Below are 18,048 nucleotides of genomic sequence, written 5' to 3'. Positions count from 1 at the left end.
GCCCGGGGCGCGGCGGGATTTGTGCCTCCACTCCTCGTGTCTGGCGACCACTCCAGCGCCATCTCTTCCCGGCGCTCGGTCCCCCTGGGGACAGGCTTCTGAGGACCCACACTCTGGGATGCTGTCTCCGGGTTTCCAGGCTCCAGCGCCGTAGGACCGAGGCGGGCACCGCGGTGAGGAAGAAACCCGACCTCACCTGACCGTCTGCAGAGCCCGGGAGGGACCGGCCTCGGTGACTGCTCTGAGTTGGGGTGAAGAGCAGAATATTCAGAACAAGGAGGAGGCGGTGATCATGGAGACAGATTTGGCCGAAATGCCCGACAAAGGAGGTGAGAAATGCTCAGGAGTTGAACTTGCGACCTGGATGGGCGAAATGCTTCCTCCTGAAGAGCAAAGGGTTCCCTGAAAGAGGTGGCTTCTGGCAGAGAGGGCTGTCTGTCCCTCCCTTATTGGGGACGGATGGGCTTTTAGAATGAAAGAAGGGCTTGATTTGGGATCACTGCATTTTTCACTCAACTGGAAGCACAAGGGACCTTTCAAAGCGACCGGAAAGTGTCATTTGAATGTTAGTTTATGGGGCCTGAGCATAACTTTATTTTCACACACGTCCTTTTTCCAAATGATCATCCCATCTTAGTCTTCACCCATGAGCCAGAGAATTCATTTTTGATTGACAAAAATATTTTTGCACACTTGTTATCCCACTTTGCACAAAGACCCTATGATTTCAGTAGAGCAAATACTTTTGTTTTACATACGAGAAAATGGGCATAGAAGTCAGTAACTGACTTTTAGTTCTACTAGAAGTTGGGGCTGTGATCTTTTATGTCAGAATCCCTGTCCCTTCATTGCTTGTTAGATTTCTAAACTGCACTCCAAACTCAACCAATGATAATTACTTTTGTGTGTAGTCTATTTTATTTGTTTGTTTGTTTGTAGAGGTTTTGTTTTTGCCTTAGGGCCTGTGCACTGCTTGCCAGAGAGGGACAGAGACAGTGAGAAGGAAACTGAGAAATCATCCCCCAGGAAGGATTGGCCATGCTGCAGTCCCTTCTCCATTTTCCTCTGGGGATCTTGGTTACTTCTCCACACACCAGTGGAACTGTGGTGTGCCCTGTGGAAGTCCAGCAATGTAAGCACTATGCCATCTACTGGCCCCAAGCTTGTAGAGTAATTTTTGAGAAACCTTGAACTCTGGTATTAATTTAGTATAAACTTGGACTGACATAGTCCAATTTTTAGATCAGAGAGTGCGATCTTCCAGAATGTGTTATGATTATAGCTATGAATTATGAGTTTAAGCCATGAATAGTAGCATTCCCAGACATTTCCTGTGATCCTCAGAGGTGATGATTTGTTTGAGCTGCCTTCAGTCTTGGTGTTTGTAAAATGCACAGCTAAAGGACAGGTAGATGGTGTGGTGATTGAGGTGCTGAACTCCCATGTAGCTGACCACAGTTCAAGTCCTGGTCCTGGTGGCTTGCTTTCTCACTTTCCCTTTCTCTCTCTGTCTCTCTGGTCAAATTAAAAAATAATAATAACAGTAAAATAAATAAATACTTTTTTTAAAAAGAAGCATATCTAAATAGTATGGTGGAGGGATTTTTTTTGGGGGGGGGGGAATACTTGTGTACTCCCAGGAGAGAGTAGAGAGAAAGTGAGAAAGCACCACCTCCATGAGGTATGATCATGCATAATTCCTTCTCCATTTCTTATTTCGGGATCTTGGGTACCCACACACACAGACCTAGCATATTTGTCCAGCTGCTGGGTCTAGAACTGGAACTCTGCAGTTGGCCATGTGAAAGCCAGCTGCCTTATCTATTGCCACTGGCTGGCCCAGTGGAGGGATTTTCAGATTTATAAATCTAAATGTCAAAATGGTCTAGGCCCCATCTTTACTGCATTCTTGCCTTTAGTTCTGCCTTCCCAGGATTCTCCCTTTCCCCAAGAGAAGTGCACAGAACAGGGAGAATTGGCAGCTCTACGCCTTACAGCCAGATCCCAGGTGAGTATCTGCTGATTATTGAAATTCCACCTTATTTCTCAGAATGCAGACACACACTTTTCTTTTTGATGTGAGGTTCTTTTGTTTTGTTTTTGTTTTTGTTTTGTCTACTAGAGCCCATGTAGAGGGCTGACTTCTAACTCTGAAATTATTTCAGAGAGTAATAGACTCAATAGAAAATGTTTTTTACTTAACCATGGTCCTTTCCTTCTCTATCTAGTATTTATTGTCCTCAGTAAATGTCAGATGTCAAAAGACAAATATGAGAAATACTAAGAGTGTATTGTCCTTAATAAGTTCTAGATGGAGAGGTAAGCAGCTTTTCTGTCTACCATGCTAATTTCTGTACTTGGTAATGAGGTTAACTATTTGGAAGGGGATATGATGCGTACTTCCTAAAACTTACACTTCTCTAGGGCAAACAATGTGCATATGGCTTTAAGAAGGAATTGAAGACCATGCCTTAAACCCTGAAGTAGTTATGAAAATAATAAGTAGTCAGTTCAAAGGAGTGCTGGAATAGGAAAGTTATGATGGCTTGATTTAGAGCTCAGCCCTTTGGAGTGAATGCTGAAGTCCTAGCATTCATGTCTACAATTTCCTTTTATGCCATTGCCTCCCCTTCAAAAGACAAATATGGGAAATACTAAGAATTGGATTTACATGGTAGTTGTACTATATGAGTGATTATTGTGTTCATTTTTTTAAATTTTAGAGGATGTCAAAATGTTTAGAAAATGTTATTAGTCAAGGAAATTGAGCAGAGGCTCCCCTGCCTCTGGGGTAGCCTTCCTATCTTCCCTTTCAAGGAACAGTTTTCCTCTTCCTTTCAGAGGAAGGCACAAAACTGTTCACCCATCTCCTCTCATGGGGCTGTTCCACCTGTGGATTCATTACTCTGTACACTTTCCTTAATAAACCTGTGTTCACTCTCTCAAAAAAATAAATAAATAAAGGAAATTGAATAGGAAAAAAAAAAGAACTCTCTATGATACGTGTGGCATACCACAACCCAAAGTCATCCATCGGCCTTTCTCTTTGCTCCGATGCCCCGAGGTGCCCATTGGTAGTGTTTGTAAAAGTGACTTCTCAGGGTTGTGTATATAGAAGACTTGCCTGTCTCCATTGGCCTCTTCAGCTATTTAATGTAAGTCTCGAAATCTTTATTGTTGGTAATTAATCTTTAAATTGTAGCTGATGGAAACTCAAACTGGCTTCAGTAAAAAGAGTATTCATTAATATAACAAAAATCTAGGTCTGTCTACGTAAGAGTTCAAGCAGCAATGCTATGACCTATTCTCTTCATTTTTGCTGACTTTTTTTCTGTATGGGTTTTGCTTTCGAGAGATTTTTCTCCTGATACTGGCCTCTAACAAACTTAGGCTCACATCTTCCTGTGTTGAAGGCTTAAGAAAAAGGGCAGCTTCTCTCCTAGTCATTTCAGCAGAAGTTCTGGGATTCACTCAATTAGGCCTGTTCCTGAACCAGTTATCAACCATATCTAAGTGTCTTTCTCTGTGGAATATAACTGCACACACACGTACAAACGCACATGCTACCTGTGAGTCACAGATGCAGTCAGCACCACTTGAACTACACATACTAAGAGTGTTCAGGCATAGTGGCTAGAGGAAAATCAGGATACAGGTACTAGAATAGGGATGGATACGTTTCAACACTTTGGTATTAGATTCAAGACTGTTACAGCATCAAGGTGAATTGAACATTTTACAAAAATTAAAAGAAAAAATTCTGTTCTTTTCACATGTTATTATGTTTCATCTGATGCTAATCTTGCAACTTATTTTCAGTTTGCCTGTGCTATTTTATCTTTTATTAGATTTTTTTTAAAGAATTATTTTATTTTATTATTTTTTTCTTGATTATTTATTTATTTATTTATTTTTTTTTTAAAATTTTGACCCAAGAAGAACAGAGAAAGAGAGAAGGAAAGTGAGAAAGCAGCTGCCAGGTCCAGGACTTGAACTGTAGTCGGCCATGTGGGAGTCTAGCACCCTTAACCACTACATCACCTGCTGGCCCGTATCTTTTATTAGATGTTTTTTAACTATTAAAGTTTTAGTTCTTAGTCGTTCTAATAAGGTGAACAGTACATATGTAGGACTATAAAGGCAATACTATACTCTACTTCTCCCTACTGAGGATAAAATAAACTGATGTATATTTTTTGTTGAGCTCACACTGCTCTACTCAGACATGTGGTAAGTGGTATATTATATCCCCAAACCCTAACTTTGGGATATGTTTTGTTTGGGTAGCCTATTGGCGGGACCCACTTGGCAGAACACATTTTTCAGAGGGTGGGGGCGCTGTGGATTAGAAATAAACATAAAAATAAACACACAAAGACATGCAAGTATAGCAAAATGAGGATTGGGTGGGCCCAACTTCTCTGATGAAAAGCCATAACCCAAATTGTCTCAGGTTTATTATTTTACAGGGTAGAAAATGGGGGGAATAAGAAATAGAATGCAAAGCCAGTTTTTTTCAGTTGTTAATGGGCTGATAGTACAAGGCACCGCGTGATTTCTCTGATCTTTTGAGGCTGATTCTGATAAACACATGTGACTTCCTTGAACTACTCTGCATGCAGCTAGCATGTCCATATGTTAATTGTTTTCATTTTATGCAAATTAAGCTCACAGAACCATGTTTCTGCATGTGTCTGAAGGTCACCATGTTTGTTCAAGATGGCCACTCTCCATAGACTATACTGTAAAAAGTTGGGACCAGCTGGTAGCGTAGTGGTTAAGGCGCTGGACTCCCACATGGCTGACCATGATTCAAGGTCTGGACCTGGCAGCTTGCTTTCTCACATTAATTCTCTCTCTCTCTCTGGTTAAATTAAAAATAATAAATAAATTTAAATAAAATATTTTTAAAAAATTAAAAGTATGTGATTTTTTTACAATTCTTTTTTTTTTGAGTGATTTGCTATAGCGCACATGTACTTGAACCACAGTCAACCACATGAGAGTCCAGCACCTTAACCACTATGCCACCTGCTGGCCCCTTTACAAATTTTTTTTTTCTTTTTTGGAGAGGTTTTTGCTAGAGGGTGCGTGCGCTCGCCAGAAAGAGAGAGACAGAGAGACAGAAAACAAGAAATCACCTCCCAGGGGGATAGCCACACCTCAATCCCTTCTCCATTCTCCTCTTGGGATCTTGGGCATGCACGTACATGCACCCAGCATGAGTTTAAGCCACCAGGTCCAGGACTCGAACTGTGACTACATGGGAGTCCAGTGATGTAGCCATTATGCTATTTGCTGGTCCACAAAATATTTTTATAGGGGGAAGGTACTTGTTCACTTTTAATATGTTTATTTTAAATTGTCCTTGTTATGTGATTTTTATAATTCTGTTTCCTATTTTGTATAAGGATTTATTCTGATTTTTTTTCTTCTGTTTGACAGTTTCCACTGAATGTCAATTTAGCTATGTATCTGAAGATTCTAGAATCAAGGTCATTTTTCCGTATAAAGCTTTTTCTACTAAGTGGCTACTTAGTCTTTTATTTTATTTTCAGAGGATGATTCTTTTATTTCTTAAATTTCAAATTATTTCCATCTTTGGAAACTTTACTTTAAAATGTTGCAAATAGTAAAAAGATTTCTCATATACTTTTCATCCAGTGTCTACAAAGTTATAATTTATTTTGCTTTATTATTTTCATTTTCTAAAATCAGGGCAATATTACTTTATTGACATTGGTATAATACTATAATCTGTTGCCCTTACTCAGATTTCTCAGTTGTTTTAATTTCATGATTTCAACACTTCTGTTTTTACCCTGTAATTCTTTCTGTTATTCTTAGTTTGTTGTTGCTGTTCTTTTTCTATTAATAGTCTGACTTGAATACTCAGCTCATCTATTTACATTATTTTTCTAATGAGATGAAAGTGTTTAGAGGTACAAAATTTCCTCTGTGTACATTGTAGTTGACATTGGTTTCTGCATTATTTCATTATTGTTTTGATATTCCAGTATCCTTTTTCAGTTTTCATCAGTTATTGCTCTGTTCTATTTATGTCTTGGAGTCTCTTAAATTTACTTTGCTACTTTTTGCAAATGACTCATGTTTACATACAAGGCATTTTCTCTCCACTTATAGCATTTGGCATATATCTATTTCAGCAACCTTAGCATATTATTCCCATTCTTATGGCTTTATTTAAAGCTAGCTGCCAGGTTCTAGACTCAAACCTCAGTTAGCCACATGGGAGTCCAGTGTCTTAACTACCATGACACCTGTTGATCCCCAATTTAATGCTTTTTGCCTTGATTTATTTTCATGTTTAACTGGACTTGGTGTTCATCTCTAGTCTTTTCATTCTATGACTTTTCTATTCATAAGTCCTTTGGTCACAATTCAACATCTGGTTGGCTAGATTGATTGTTTAGGTTTTATTAAGGACTCACAGGGACACCATACAGACATACCTTTGTTTTCCCTGCCTATATTTTGTTTACTTTGCCACACTATATGTTTGACTTACTGATTTATATTTAATACTTTATCTCCTTGAAAAATTATGATATCCCGGGACCAGCAATTAGCGTAATGGCTATGTCGCTGGACTCCCACCTAGTCGACCGCAGTTCGAGTCCCGGACCCGGTGGCTTAAACTCACGCCGGGCGCGTGTGCGTACGTGCCCAAGATCCCGAGAGGAGAATGGAGGAGAAGGGATTGCGGCGTGGCCATCCCCCCTGGGGGGTGATTTCCTGCTTTCTATCTCTCTGTCTCTCTCTGTCTGTCTGACGAGTGCACGCGCCCTATAGCAAAAACCTCTCACAAAAAAAAAAAAAATTATGATATCTCAATAGAGTAACCATAGTCTTATTTCTTTTGATTTTCTTATTGAATCTAGACAGTACGCCTAACATATAATTGATACCCAGTGACTTCATGTATAGAATATTTAACATCTGAGCACTATTAGAATACCTGTGACTTATCATAGTCACTGGGAGATTAGGGGAAGGCTATCAAGTGAAAGATGGTGACTAACTATATGCTTTGTGTTTCAGGCAACAGTGACATACAAGGATGTGGCTATGGACTTCACGCCAGAGGAGTGGGGGAAGCTGGATCCCGAACAAAGGGATGTGATGCTGGAGAACTATAGGAACCTGGTCTCACTCTGTAAGGACAGATTTTCACTGTGAACCTGAAATCTGTTTATAGGGACATCATTACTTTATCACAAGGGTGATAGCTTAACAAAGCCTTCACTTTTGCACTCTCAAATCATAGACTTAATTCTTTGGGGCCTAGAGAAAAATCTGTTCCTGCTCTAGATTCTTGGTAGAATGTCTATGCTCGTTTTGTATCAGGATTCTTCGGATTCAAGTGGCTGAAACCTAATTCATACTAGCTGAAAGAGAAAAAAGCCTTGAGTCAGGCAATCAAATATTGGGTTGTCGGAAAAGTAATGATGCATCAATATGTCATGACTTTTCCGCCAACCCAATATATTATCAGGAGTTTCATTTTGTTTGTTTGTTTGTTTATTTTTAATCAACTGACTTGATTTTGCCCTAAATTAGCTTTATGTTTAGGACCTCCTCATGTAACTAGGACAGCTATTGGCAGCCTGTGTTAGTCTGTTTTCTGTTGTTTTAACTTAATACCTGAAACTGGTAGTTTATATAGGAAAGCTATTTAGTTTGGCTCACAGTCCTAGAGGCTGAGAAGGTCAGGATTAGGCTTCTGGTCAGCTTCTGTGGAGGGCCTAGAGCTGTATGGCAGAGGGCATCTCATTGTGAGAGAGCAAGAAATGTGTGGAAAAAGCGAGAGTGGGCCAAGCACATTCTTTCATGACATCCCTCTCTTACTAACTTACTCCTGAGAGACCTAATCACCCAATCACCTCTCATTCCCAGTATGATCGCCCTACTGAGAATCAAATGTCAACATGAGTTTCGGAGGGGACAGACCACATCTAAACCATAGCATAATGCTATGGTTACATTATTCTTCTAGTTAGAAAGCTATACAAAAAAAGGAGAGAAAAGTTTCTATTCAGGAGTTTCAGCAAAAACAGTCATGCCTGCCATTGAAATTATCACTGGAGCCACAGAGATAAAGTAATCTCAAGCCAGCGCTGCATCTTGTGCCCATGCTCTGTGTGTGTGTGTGTGTGTGTGTGTGTGTGTGTTAGTACACGTGCATGCATGTATTCATGTAGTGGCAGCCCCCCTGAAAAACCTCACATATCAAATTCCTTAATAAAGTAACTTCTGGGCCAGCTAGTGGTGTGTTGGTTAAAGTGACTGGGTTCCACATGGCCGAATGCACGGTTCAAGTCCTAGGCCTGGCAACTTGAAACAGCCGAGTAGATGTGCATGACATGCCCAAAAATCTCAAGAGGAGAAAGGAAGAGAAGGGCTTGTGGTATGGCCAGTCTACTAGAGTGTGCTTTCTTAATTTCCCTCCTTCCTCTCTCTCTCTCTCTGTCTCCATTAGCAAATTTTTAAAAAAGAAAGAAAATTAAAGTAACTTTTGTAGGGCCCTGACAGTGGCACGGCAGTAACAATTCTCTGCAAGGCTGACTCACCTGGGAAGTTTATGTTCAGAGACCTCCCTGAACACACCAGGTATACAGTGCCCATGATCTGGGATGGCTGAGGCTGGGGATAGGTCATGCCATGTAGACCCTGAGGGCACTGTCTCTGTTGCTTCCCCTCTCTGTCTTCTCTTGCTCATTGAAGAAATAAATAAATAAACTTTAAGTAAGTAAATGCATTTTTTAAAAAAATGAATTATTTATTTAGCTTTACTTAGTCATTCATTCTTTTTTTTTTTTTTTTTTTTTAATTTGACCAAAGAGACACACAGAAAGGGAGAGATAAGGAAAGTAAGAAAGCATAATGCTGGGTTCAGGATTTGAACTATGGTTGGCCATGCAGAGTGTCCAGCACCTTAACCACTATGCCCCCTGCTGGTCCCCAGTAAATTCATTTTTTTTTTTTGGAGAGATTTTCACTGTAGGGCGCGTGCGCTCACCAGACAGACAGAGAGAGAGAGACATAGAGACAGAAAGCGAGAAATCACCCCCCAGGGGGGATGGTCATGCCGCAATCCCTTCTCCTCCATTCTCCTCTCGGGATCTTGGGCACGCACGAACACACGCCCGGCGTGAGTTTTAAGCCACCGGGTCCGGGACACGAACCATGGTCGACTACGTGGGAGTCCAGCGACATAGCCATTACGCTAACTGCTGGTTGCCCCCAGTAAATGCATTTTTAAAAAGAGAAGAGGGCCCGGTGATGGCAAGGCAGTTAAGGCAGCTGGATCCCACATGGCCGACTTTATGGTTTGAGTTCCAGACCCCGCAGCTTGAAAAACATGCTGGCCATGTGCATGCCCAATATCCTGAGAGGAAAATGGAGAAGGGATTGTGGTGTGGCCATCTCCCTCAGGGGATGATTCTCACTTTCCCCTCTCTCTGTCTCTCTTCAGTGAGTGTACACACCCTGTGGCAAAACTTTGGGGGAAAAAAAATAACACAAAAAAGAAGAAAGTAATTTCTAGTTTCTGAAGAAGGAAGAGAAGAAAAACATCAGAAGACAAAACAAAACAAAACAAACAAACAAACAAACAAAAAACACCTCTAGTTACTGCAGTCTTAAATTTGCGATGGTGCCACTGAGGTCTCACTTTTTCCACCTTTTTTCATAGAGTATGAACTAATATGCAACATCTCTGAAATTTCTTTACACAATAAGAAAATCATGAGAAATTCTCTTGACAGACAAAAGCAGTTGTCTTTACAAACTCAGTCTAACTCCTAACGGGCCCAGACTTTTAATGGAGATATATTAAGCTCCATTTAGAGGTCCATCTTTCCTTAGTCCACATCTTCCTGTAATGTTTATTTCTTTTCTGATCAAGGGGTTGGGACTATATTCCAATATAAACCCTTGTGTCCATCAAAACTACCTAAGCCCCATTTCTTTCTTTCTTTCTTTTCTTTTCTCTCATTTATTTTGAATGAACAGGGCTACCAGTTTCCAAACCTGAAAACTATGATTTGGAGAATGGAAAAGAACCATTGAAGCTTGAGAAAAAAGCCCCTAAAAGCAGCTGTTCAGGTGAGTCAAACAGATAGGCGTCTTCAGAAATGATGATCTAGCAGGATAGTGAAGATGTAGCACTTTTCAATGATTAAGAAAGAATATTGGAAATGTGTACATCTCCATATTTGTGGAATATTTTATTTTAAATTCTACAGTATCTTGAATGCATACAGGGACCAGCAGTTGGCATAATGGCTATGCCACTGTACTCCCATGTGGTCAACTGTGGTTCGAGTCTTGGACTCAGTGGTTTAAACTCATGCTGGGTGCATGCGCGTGCGTGCCCAAGATCCTGAGATGAGAATGGAGGAGAAAGGATTGCAGCGAGGCCATCCCTCCTGGGCAGTGATTTCTCGTTTTCTGTCTCTCTGTCTCGCTCTGTCTTTCTGGCAAGCGCACATGCCCTATAGCAAAAAACCTTCTCAAAAAAAAAAAAAAAAATACATACAGAAGTCCAAAAAGTAACACTCCTGTACCTATCACCAGTTTAAGACATGCTATTATTTTGTCTCATTTGTCTCTTTTCTTCCAATTCCTTTGGGGCAATATAAGATATATAATACAATTATATAAATTTCCACAAATTGACCATGTTCATGTAACTAGTGCCCAGATCAAGAAAATAACCCTATTAGCACATCTAGAAGTATCCTGTGCTCTTTGTTACCTCCTTCCTTCCAAGGATAACATTATCTTAGCTGGTAACACTATTATGTTAATTTCGAGTGTTCTTGAACATTATATAAATCCAATTGTATATACTTTTATGAATGGTTTCCTTCACAGAACTTGAGCCATGAGGTATCTCCATGTTGTTGCTTGTCATTGTAGTAGTTTGTTCATTGTCATGACACAGTCTTTCATTATGTCTATATACTAGTTTATCTCTTCTCTTAAAGATGGGCATTTACAAAGTGTCCAGTTTGGGGCTATATGAATAGTATTGCTATGAAACTTTTCTTTAACTTGTCTTTTGGTAAACATATATATGCATATATTTTTGTTGGATATGTACATAATAGAATTGTTGATTCATAGGAATAATTGTATGTTCATTGTTGGTAGTTACTGGCAAAGAGGTTTCCAAAGTTATCATACCAATTCTAGTTACTCCACGTGCTTATTAACACTTAATATTGTCTGATTTCTTTAGCTAATCTTAGGGGTGTTTATCTTGTGCTTTTGAAGAAAAAAGAATTACAGATTCAGTTAAAGGCCTTTCATTCTCTTTCTCTCCTAGAATAACCACTACATGTTGATGTGGTTTGAATTATTCCAGTGTTTACATGCATATGTATATGTATACATGCATACACAACACAAAAGACATACGTATATTGAAAATATATTTTATTATGTTTTCTGTGATCTATTTTTCTTAAACTTCACATTGTATTTTGATATTAATTTATGTTAATACATATGAACCATGTTTGTTCATTTTAACTACTGTGGAATGAGTCCATTGTGTGAGTAAAGTGAACCATTTTATTTTTACTTTTTGTTAGTAATAGAGTTGCAAGGATCATCCTTTTATTGACCCTGTATTTATCTGGAGAGTAGGTTTAGGGTAGATAAATAGAAGAGTTATTATTGGGTGTTTTTGTTGTTGTTTTTAGAATTATTTTATTTAGGGAACCAGCAGTTAGTGTAATGGCTATGTCGCTGGACTCCCACATAGTCAACCGCAGTTCGCGTCCCGGACCCGGTGGCTTAAAACTCACGCCAGGCACATGTGCGTGCATGCCCAAGATCCTGAGAGGAGAATAGAGAAGAAGGGATTGCGGCGTGACCATCCCCCCTGGGGGGGTGATTTCTTGCTTTCTGTCTCTATGTCTCTCTCTGTCTGTCTAGCGAATGCACGTGCCCTATAGCGAAAACCTCTCAAAAAAAAAAGAATTATTTTATTTATTTATTATGTTATTTAACTTTATTTATTTATTTTTATTTTTTTATTTGACCAGAGAGGGGCAAAGAGAGAGAGAAAGTGAGAAAGCAAGCTGCCAGGTTCGGGACTCGAACTGCAGTTAGCCATGTGGGAGTCCAGCTCCCTTAACCACCTGCTGGCCCCATATTACTGGGTTTTAAAGTATCAGATGTTTAACATTACTAAGCTATCAAGTTCCTACCACCATCTTAGTCAACAGTTGACGTTATCAAATTTTGTTTTTGTCAGTCTGATGGTTGTAAAATATTTCATGTTTGTAAATTTGTATTTCTCTGAATGATAAATTTGAGTAAGTTTGAGCATTTTGTGTTTGTTGCCTGTTTAGGTTTTCTCTGCTCTAAATTACTTGTTGCTACCTTTTGCCTATTTTAAAAGTTAGGGCTGTTTGGCAGGTAGCATGGAGGTTAGGGTGCTGAACTCCCATGTGGCTGACTGGGGTTTGAATCCTAGATCCAGAGGCTTGCTTTCTTACTTTTTCTCTCTCTGTCTCTCTCTGGTCAAATTAAAAAAAAAAAAAAAAAAGATGGATAAAATTAAATAAAAAATAATTCTTAAAGTGTTTTTTAAAGTAAAATTAGGGCTGTTCATGTCTTTCTCTTGATTTGTTGGAATTCTTTATACATTTTAGGTACTAATACAAGACAGGTAGCATTACAAATCAGCATATAGAATTAAAAAAATTTTGTTGAGAGTTTTTTGCTATAGGGCGTGTGCGCTCTATAGCAGACAGAGAGACAGAAAGCAAGAAATCACCCCCCAGAGGAGATGGCCATGCCACAATCCCTTCTCCTCCATTCTCCTCTCAGGATCTTGGGCACACATGCACACATGCCCGGTGTGAGTTTAAGCCACCAGGTCCAGGACTCAAACTAGGTTGACTACATGGGAGTCCAGTGACATAACCATTATGCCAACTGCTAGTCCCAAGAATTTTAAAATTTTGATGCTAGGTTAACTTTAACATAAAATTTTTAAATTTTGATGTTACATCTTTTTATATAGGTTGTTGCTTTTTTGGGGGAACCAGCAGTTAGCATAATGGCTATGTTGCTGGACTCCCACGTAGTCAACCGACATAGAGCTACAGGTATTTTCAACAGGGTCTTGTGATTTTGACAACCTCCCACTCCAGCTTCTCAGTTAGCCAGAATATAGACATGCACCACATGCTCAGTGTGTTTATATTTCTTTGAGAGTCGGACGTGGGTTGAGTATTGCATAGCAGTGTAATGCCTGCACCTCTTTAAAAATAAAAGCAGGGGCCAACAGGTGGCAAAGTAGTTAAGGCACTGGATTCGCACATGTCTCATCACAGTGACAGTACCAGACCTGGTGGCTGAAAACTCATGCTGGGTGTGTGTGTCTGTCTGTCCGTCCGTCCATCCATCCATCCACCCGCCTGCCCAAAATCCTGAGAGGAAAATGGAGGAGAAGGAATTTCAATGTGGCCATCCTCCCTGGGGGGTGCTTTTTCACTTTCTGTCTCTCTATCTCTCTCTGTCTCTCCGGCAAGTGCAAACATCCTATAGCAAAAATCCCTCAAAAAAATTGTTTTACTTGATATAGTCTGGACCTCACTTCACAGTAATACATAGAGATCTTTCTTAATTTTTGAAAACTTGCAGAATACTCCATAATTGTATACACTATCATTTATTCAATTATTTCTCTATAATAGGACACTTAAGATATTACCAGTCTTTGCTACTTTAATTAGTATTGCAATGAATAGCCTTGTGCATATATTTTGTGTATTTTCCATTATGTCTTTGGGAGGCCATAGGAGATATTTTAACATGGACATATTATGAAAACAGTGTTAGAAAGCTTAAACTGGTGGGACCAGCAGTTGGCATAATGGCTATGTCACTGGACTCCCATGTAGTCAACCATGGTTCAAGTCCTGGATCTGGTGGCTTAAACTCACACCAGGCATGTGTGTGTACATGCCCAAGATCCCACGAGGAGAATGAAGGAGAAGGAATTGGGGCGTGACCATCCCCCCTGGGATGGTCACTTTCTGCTCTCTGTATTTCTGGTGAGCACACATGCCCTATAGCAAAAACTTCTCAAAGAAAGAAAGAAAGAAAGAAAGGAAAGAAAGAAAGAAAGAAAGAAAGAAAGATTAAGTTGGCAATAAAGGGTCAGCTAATGGTCTAGTCAAAGTGGCTGGATCTGTATGGCTGACCTCACAGTTCAAGTCCCAAACTGGCAGCTTGGAAAACATGCTGGGCATATGTGTATGCATGCCCAAAATCCCACGAAGTGACTGGAGGAGAAGGGACTGGGTGTGGTCATCTCCTCCAAGGGAGTGTTTCTTACTCTCCTTCTCTCTCTGGCAAGTGCACGTGTCCTATAGCAAAACTGAAAGGGGGGGAAAAAACTGCCAATGGAATGTATATTTGGACGTGAGTAGGACTGAAACTTTGGAAACTTAGAAGTCATAACTATGCCATGATAATTATAACAATAATATTGGATATCTATTACAGCAGTAGGTACTCTATTTTAAAAAAATGTTTCCCCCATTCTCATCTTCTGTGCTCATTGCTTGTTCATCCACTGATTCATTACATCATTCGTATCGTTCCTCCCAGCTCTTCTGTTTCTGATCATTTTTCTCCTCTTCTGACTGTCCTAGTAGCGTATACTTATTTTTTCTGCATATACTGAGTAATCATTTTCCTTCATTTGCTTCTCTTTGTAAATAACCTAATAAGAGTCAAAGCTATTGTACTTACTTCTTGAAGGCATGCTTTTCACCTTCATTAACTCTTACCTATTACAGAGCTACCTTTTTGTTGAGCACAGAAAACAAAAGAAATTTGCATTTGCAATGTCTTTCAGACGTGGAGACTACACTCAAGAGCAAGGGTTCGACTTCCCTGCAAGATTGTTCGAAAGAAGAATCATGCCAGGTTTCACTAATAGACAGACTGACTAGGAATAATGTCTATGACTCCAAGTTGGAAACAGCTCTCGAATGTGAAAAGTGGTTAGAGAATCAGCAGGGCAATCAGGAGAGGCACTTGAGAGAAATGTTCACCCACATGAATTCACTCCCTGAGAAAAGAGATCATGAGCATGATATATATTGGCAAAACTTCAGTCAGAAGTCAGTCCTCATCACTCAAGACAGAGTTCCCAAAAGATCTTATACTTTTCATGCACTTGAGAAGAGATCAAAACAGAAATCAAACTTAATGAAAAGGCAGAGAACCTATAAAGAGAAAAAACCTCATAAATGTAATGATTGTGGTGAACTTTTCACTTACCATTCTGTGCTTATTCGACACCAGAGAGTTCATACTGGAGAGAAACCCTATACATGCAACGAATGTGGGAAATCTTTTAGCCATAGAGCTAATTTAACTAAACATCAGCGGACTCATACACGAATTCTCTTTGAGTGCAGTGAGTGCAAGAAAACCTTCACAGAAAGCTCATCCCTTGCAATACATCAGAGAATCCACATTGGAGAGCGACCTTATGAATGCAGTGAATGTGGGAAGGGTTTTAATCGAAGTACACATCTTGTGCAGCATCAGTTGATTCACACTGGAGTGAAGCCTTATGAATGTAATGAATGTGACAAAGCTTTCATTCATTCATCAGCACTCATTAAACATCAAAGAACTCATACTGGAGAGAAACCCTATAAATGTCAAGAATGTGGGAAAGCATTTAGCCATTGCTCATCCCTTACTAAGCATCAGAGAGTTCATACGGGAGAAAAGCCGTATGAATGTAGTGAGTGTGGAAAAACGTTTAGTCAGAGCACTCATTTAGTTCAGCATCAGAGAATTCATACCGGAGAGAAACCCTATGAGTGTAACGAATGTGGGAAAACTTTTAGCCGGAGCTCAAATTTTGCTAAACATCAAAGAATTCATATTGGAAAGAAACCCTACAAATGTAGTGAATGTGGAAAAGCCTTCATTCACTCATCAGCTCTTATTCAACACCAGAGAACTCATACTGGAGAGAAACCCTTTAGATGTAATGAATGTGGGAAAAGCTTTAAGTGCAGTTCATCCCTCATCAGACATCAAAGAATCCACACTGAAGAGCAACCTTGAAAAACTATTGAATGTGAAGAAATGTAAGTTTGTTTTGTCACTGTGTTAAATACCCAAGTGTTTAGGTTGGATACACGTAGTGTGTACTTCAGGACCAATTCTATATGCATCCAGTTTCACTTGCATATTACATAGTTTTGAGCCACAAACAGGATGTTACTTATGTCCTTGATTTGATAGTTATGAAACTTCTAGCCAGAGATCTCAAAATTTTAATCCTGGGGCTGGCAGGTGGCATGGTTAAGTGCGCTGGACTTCCACATGGCTGACCATTGTTTGAGTTCTGCATCTGGTGGCTTGCTTTCTCACTTTCCTTCTTTCTCTCTCTCACTCTGTCCCTCTCTGGTCAAATTAAAATAAATAAAGAAATTAAATTAAATAATTCTTTTTCAAAAATTTAATCCCCAGCCTCCCAAATATCTATTTGTGGAAATTCAAGAAATCCCTGGGAATGAATAGCAGTGTAAACATTGTGCAATACAATTTGATCCTCCCTATGATATGATCATGTCAGCCCTATTATAGCTTCTCATTTTGTAAGGAATTTTTTTTTTCTTGAGACACATTTTTGCTATAGAGGACATGTGCTTGGTAGGGAGACAGAGAGAAACAGAGACAGAAAGCGAGAAATCACCCCTCAGGGGGATGCCCAAGCCACAATCCCTTCGCCTCCATTTTCCTCGGGATTTGGGGCACGCATGCACATGTGCGCAATGTGAGTTTTAAGCTGCCAGATCTGACACTTGAACCGAGTCTACTACGTGGGAGTCCAGCTATGTAACCATTAAGCCATGTGTTAGTCCCTATAAGGAAATTCTTATTTTTTAGGCTAGATTAAGGGCTTATCTCTTTGGCAGCAGGTAGACAAAAAACTATTTTCTGAATCCAAAGCAGATATCTAACTATACAGATGGTATCATTTATTTTCTATAAGCCATAAAAACTAAAAAAGCTAAGAGTTGAAACTTGCTTAGGATTTCTCCCTCCCACTAAGGTCTACTGTCTAATTTGATGAACATAACTAAAATGTATTTGTAGCAGGTTTAAATTATGTTTACATGGATTACATTAGTCATAGATTTAGATAACCATTATTCCTGTTCTATGGAGATTTTCCATCTTTTTCCATTTTCCTGGGAGTTACCCTAAAGTAGACAGTAGGTCAAAATTTTAACTGTAGTTTCTGATCACATCTCTTTCTTATCCTTAGCATTGGATTAATCCTTGATTTTTTTATAGTCAGAATCAGGGAGACTTCATTTCTCTACATTACTCAACTTTCTATAAATTGTGCTGTGTCACTCGAGAAAATGCCTCAGGGATATTGAGTCTCAAAAGTTAATGAGTTCAATGTGTCATTATATTTAGGGTCCCAGTCAAGAAGAACTGAAGCAACTGTGAAACACCAGGGTATACCCTCCTGCCAGGTACGGAGAACAACTCCTGGGACAGTCCTCAAGTGATTTACTTAGCTTTCCATCATGAAGAAGTTGCCATTTCTCTGGCCTCCATTTTTACCTACATTTTTTTGTTGTTTTTGTCCTCTATAGGTTGGTTGGTTTTTATCCCAGAGACCAAAAGAAGGTAGACAAGACATGAGACCAGTGATACATTAGCATAAGTTACATGGGTAACCAAAGACCAGTAGTGAGACTGGAAACACTAAAGCAAAAGTTCAAATAAATACTTAGTAAAGCACTGTACAAATGTCAATTTTTTATTGTTATTCTTATATATTACATATTACATGGAAAGAAAACTATAGAAAATGATAGAAAAAAGTAATTAATTATAGAATTGATCACAGATTTCTTTCTTTCCCACATCCTTTCTTTCACGACCACCCAGCAACCAGTCTATACTCCTTCCCCTTCTGCATTATCCTATTTCTTATAATTTCCTCTCCAT

At 39.4% G+C, this 18,048-nt stretch overlaps 1 protein-coding gene across 4 annotated transcripts; it reads left to right on the top strand.

The window, feature by feature from the left end:
• The first annotated feature begins 8 nt into the window (after positions 1–8).
• ZNF286A (zinc finger protein 286A) lies at positions 9–17,713 on the top strand. Of its 4 annotated transcripts, XR_001369887.1 has the most exons (7): positions 9–329; positions 1,920–2,008; positions 7,063–7,177; positions 10,036–10,128; positions 14,909–16,163; positions 17,509–17,567; positions 17,691–17,713. XR_001369887.1 is itself a non-coding variant. In XM_014585156.2 (6 exons), exons 1-5 carry the CDS (start codon positions 293–295, stop codon positions 16,138–16,140), a joined length of 1,566 nt encoding a protein of 521 aa, XP_014440642.1. In that variant the 5' UTR covers positions 9–292; the 3' UTR covers positions 16,141–16,163; positions 17,509–17,626. The 4 variants fall into 4 exon arrangements, 3 of the variants coding, with proteins under 3 accessions (XP_014440642.1, XP_027625052.1, XP_027625051.1); XM_014585156.2 differs by lacking the exon at positions 17,691–17,713 and having other exon boundaries at positions 17,509–17,626; XM_027769251.1 differs by lacking the exons at positions 1,920–2,008; positions 17,691–17,713 and having other exon boundaries at positions 17,509–17,626.
• The last annotated feature ends 335 nt before the right edge of the window (positions 17,714–18,048 follow it).

This window comes from Tupaia chinensis, unplaced genomic scaffold (assembly GCF_000334495.1).
Source record: "Tupaia chinensis unplaced genomic scaffold, TupChi_1.0 Scaffold149131_1, whole genome shotgun sequence".
NCBI lineage: Eukaryota > Metazoa > Chordata > Mammalia > Scandentia > Tupaiidae > Tupaia > Tupaia belangeri.
The sequence above is the reverse complement of the archived record's forward strand: the minus strand, read 5'-3'. Positions and strand labels throughout refer to the sequence as shown.

Coding starts and splice junctions, on each gene's coding strand:
- ZNF286A (XM_014585156.2), top strand. CDS start 293: ATGGAGACAGATTTGGCCGAAATGCCCGACAAAGGAG. Junction 330..1,919: donor CGAAATGCCCGACAAAGGAG/GTGAGAAATGCT, acceptor TCTTGCCTTTAG/TTCTGCCTTCCCAGGATTCT. Junction 10,129..14,908: donor CCCTAAAAGCAGCTGTTCAG/GTGAGTCAAACA, acceptor AATGTCTTTCAG/ACGTGGAGACTACACTCAAG.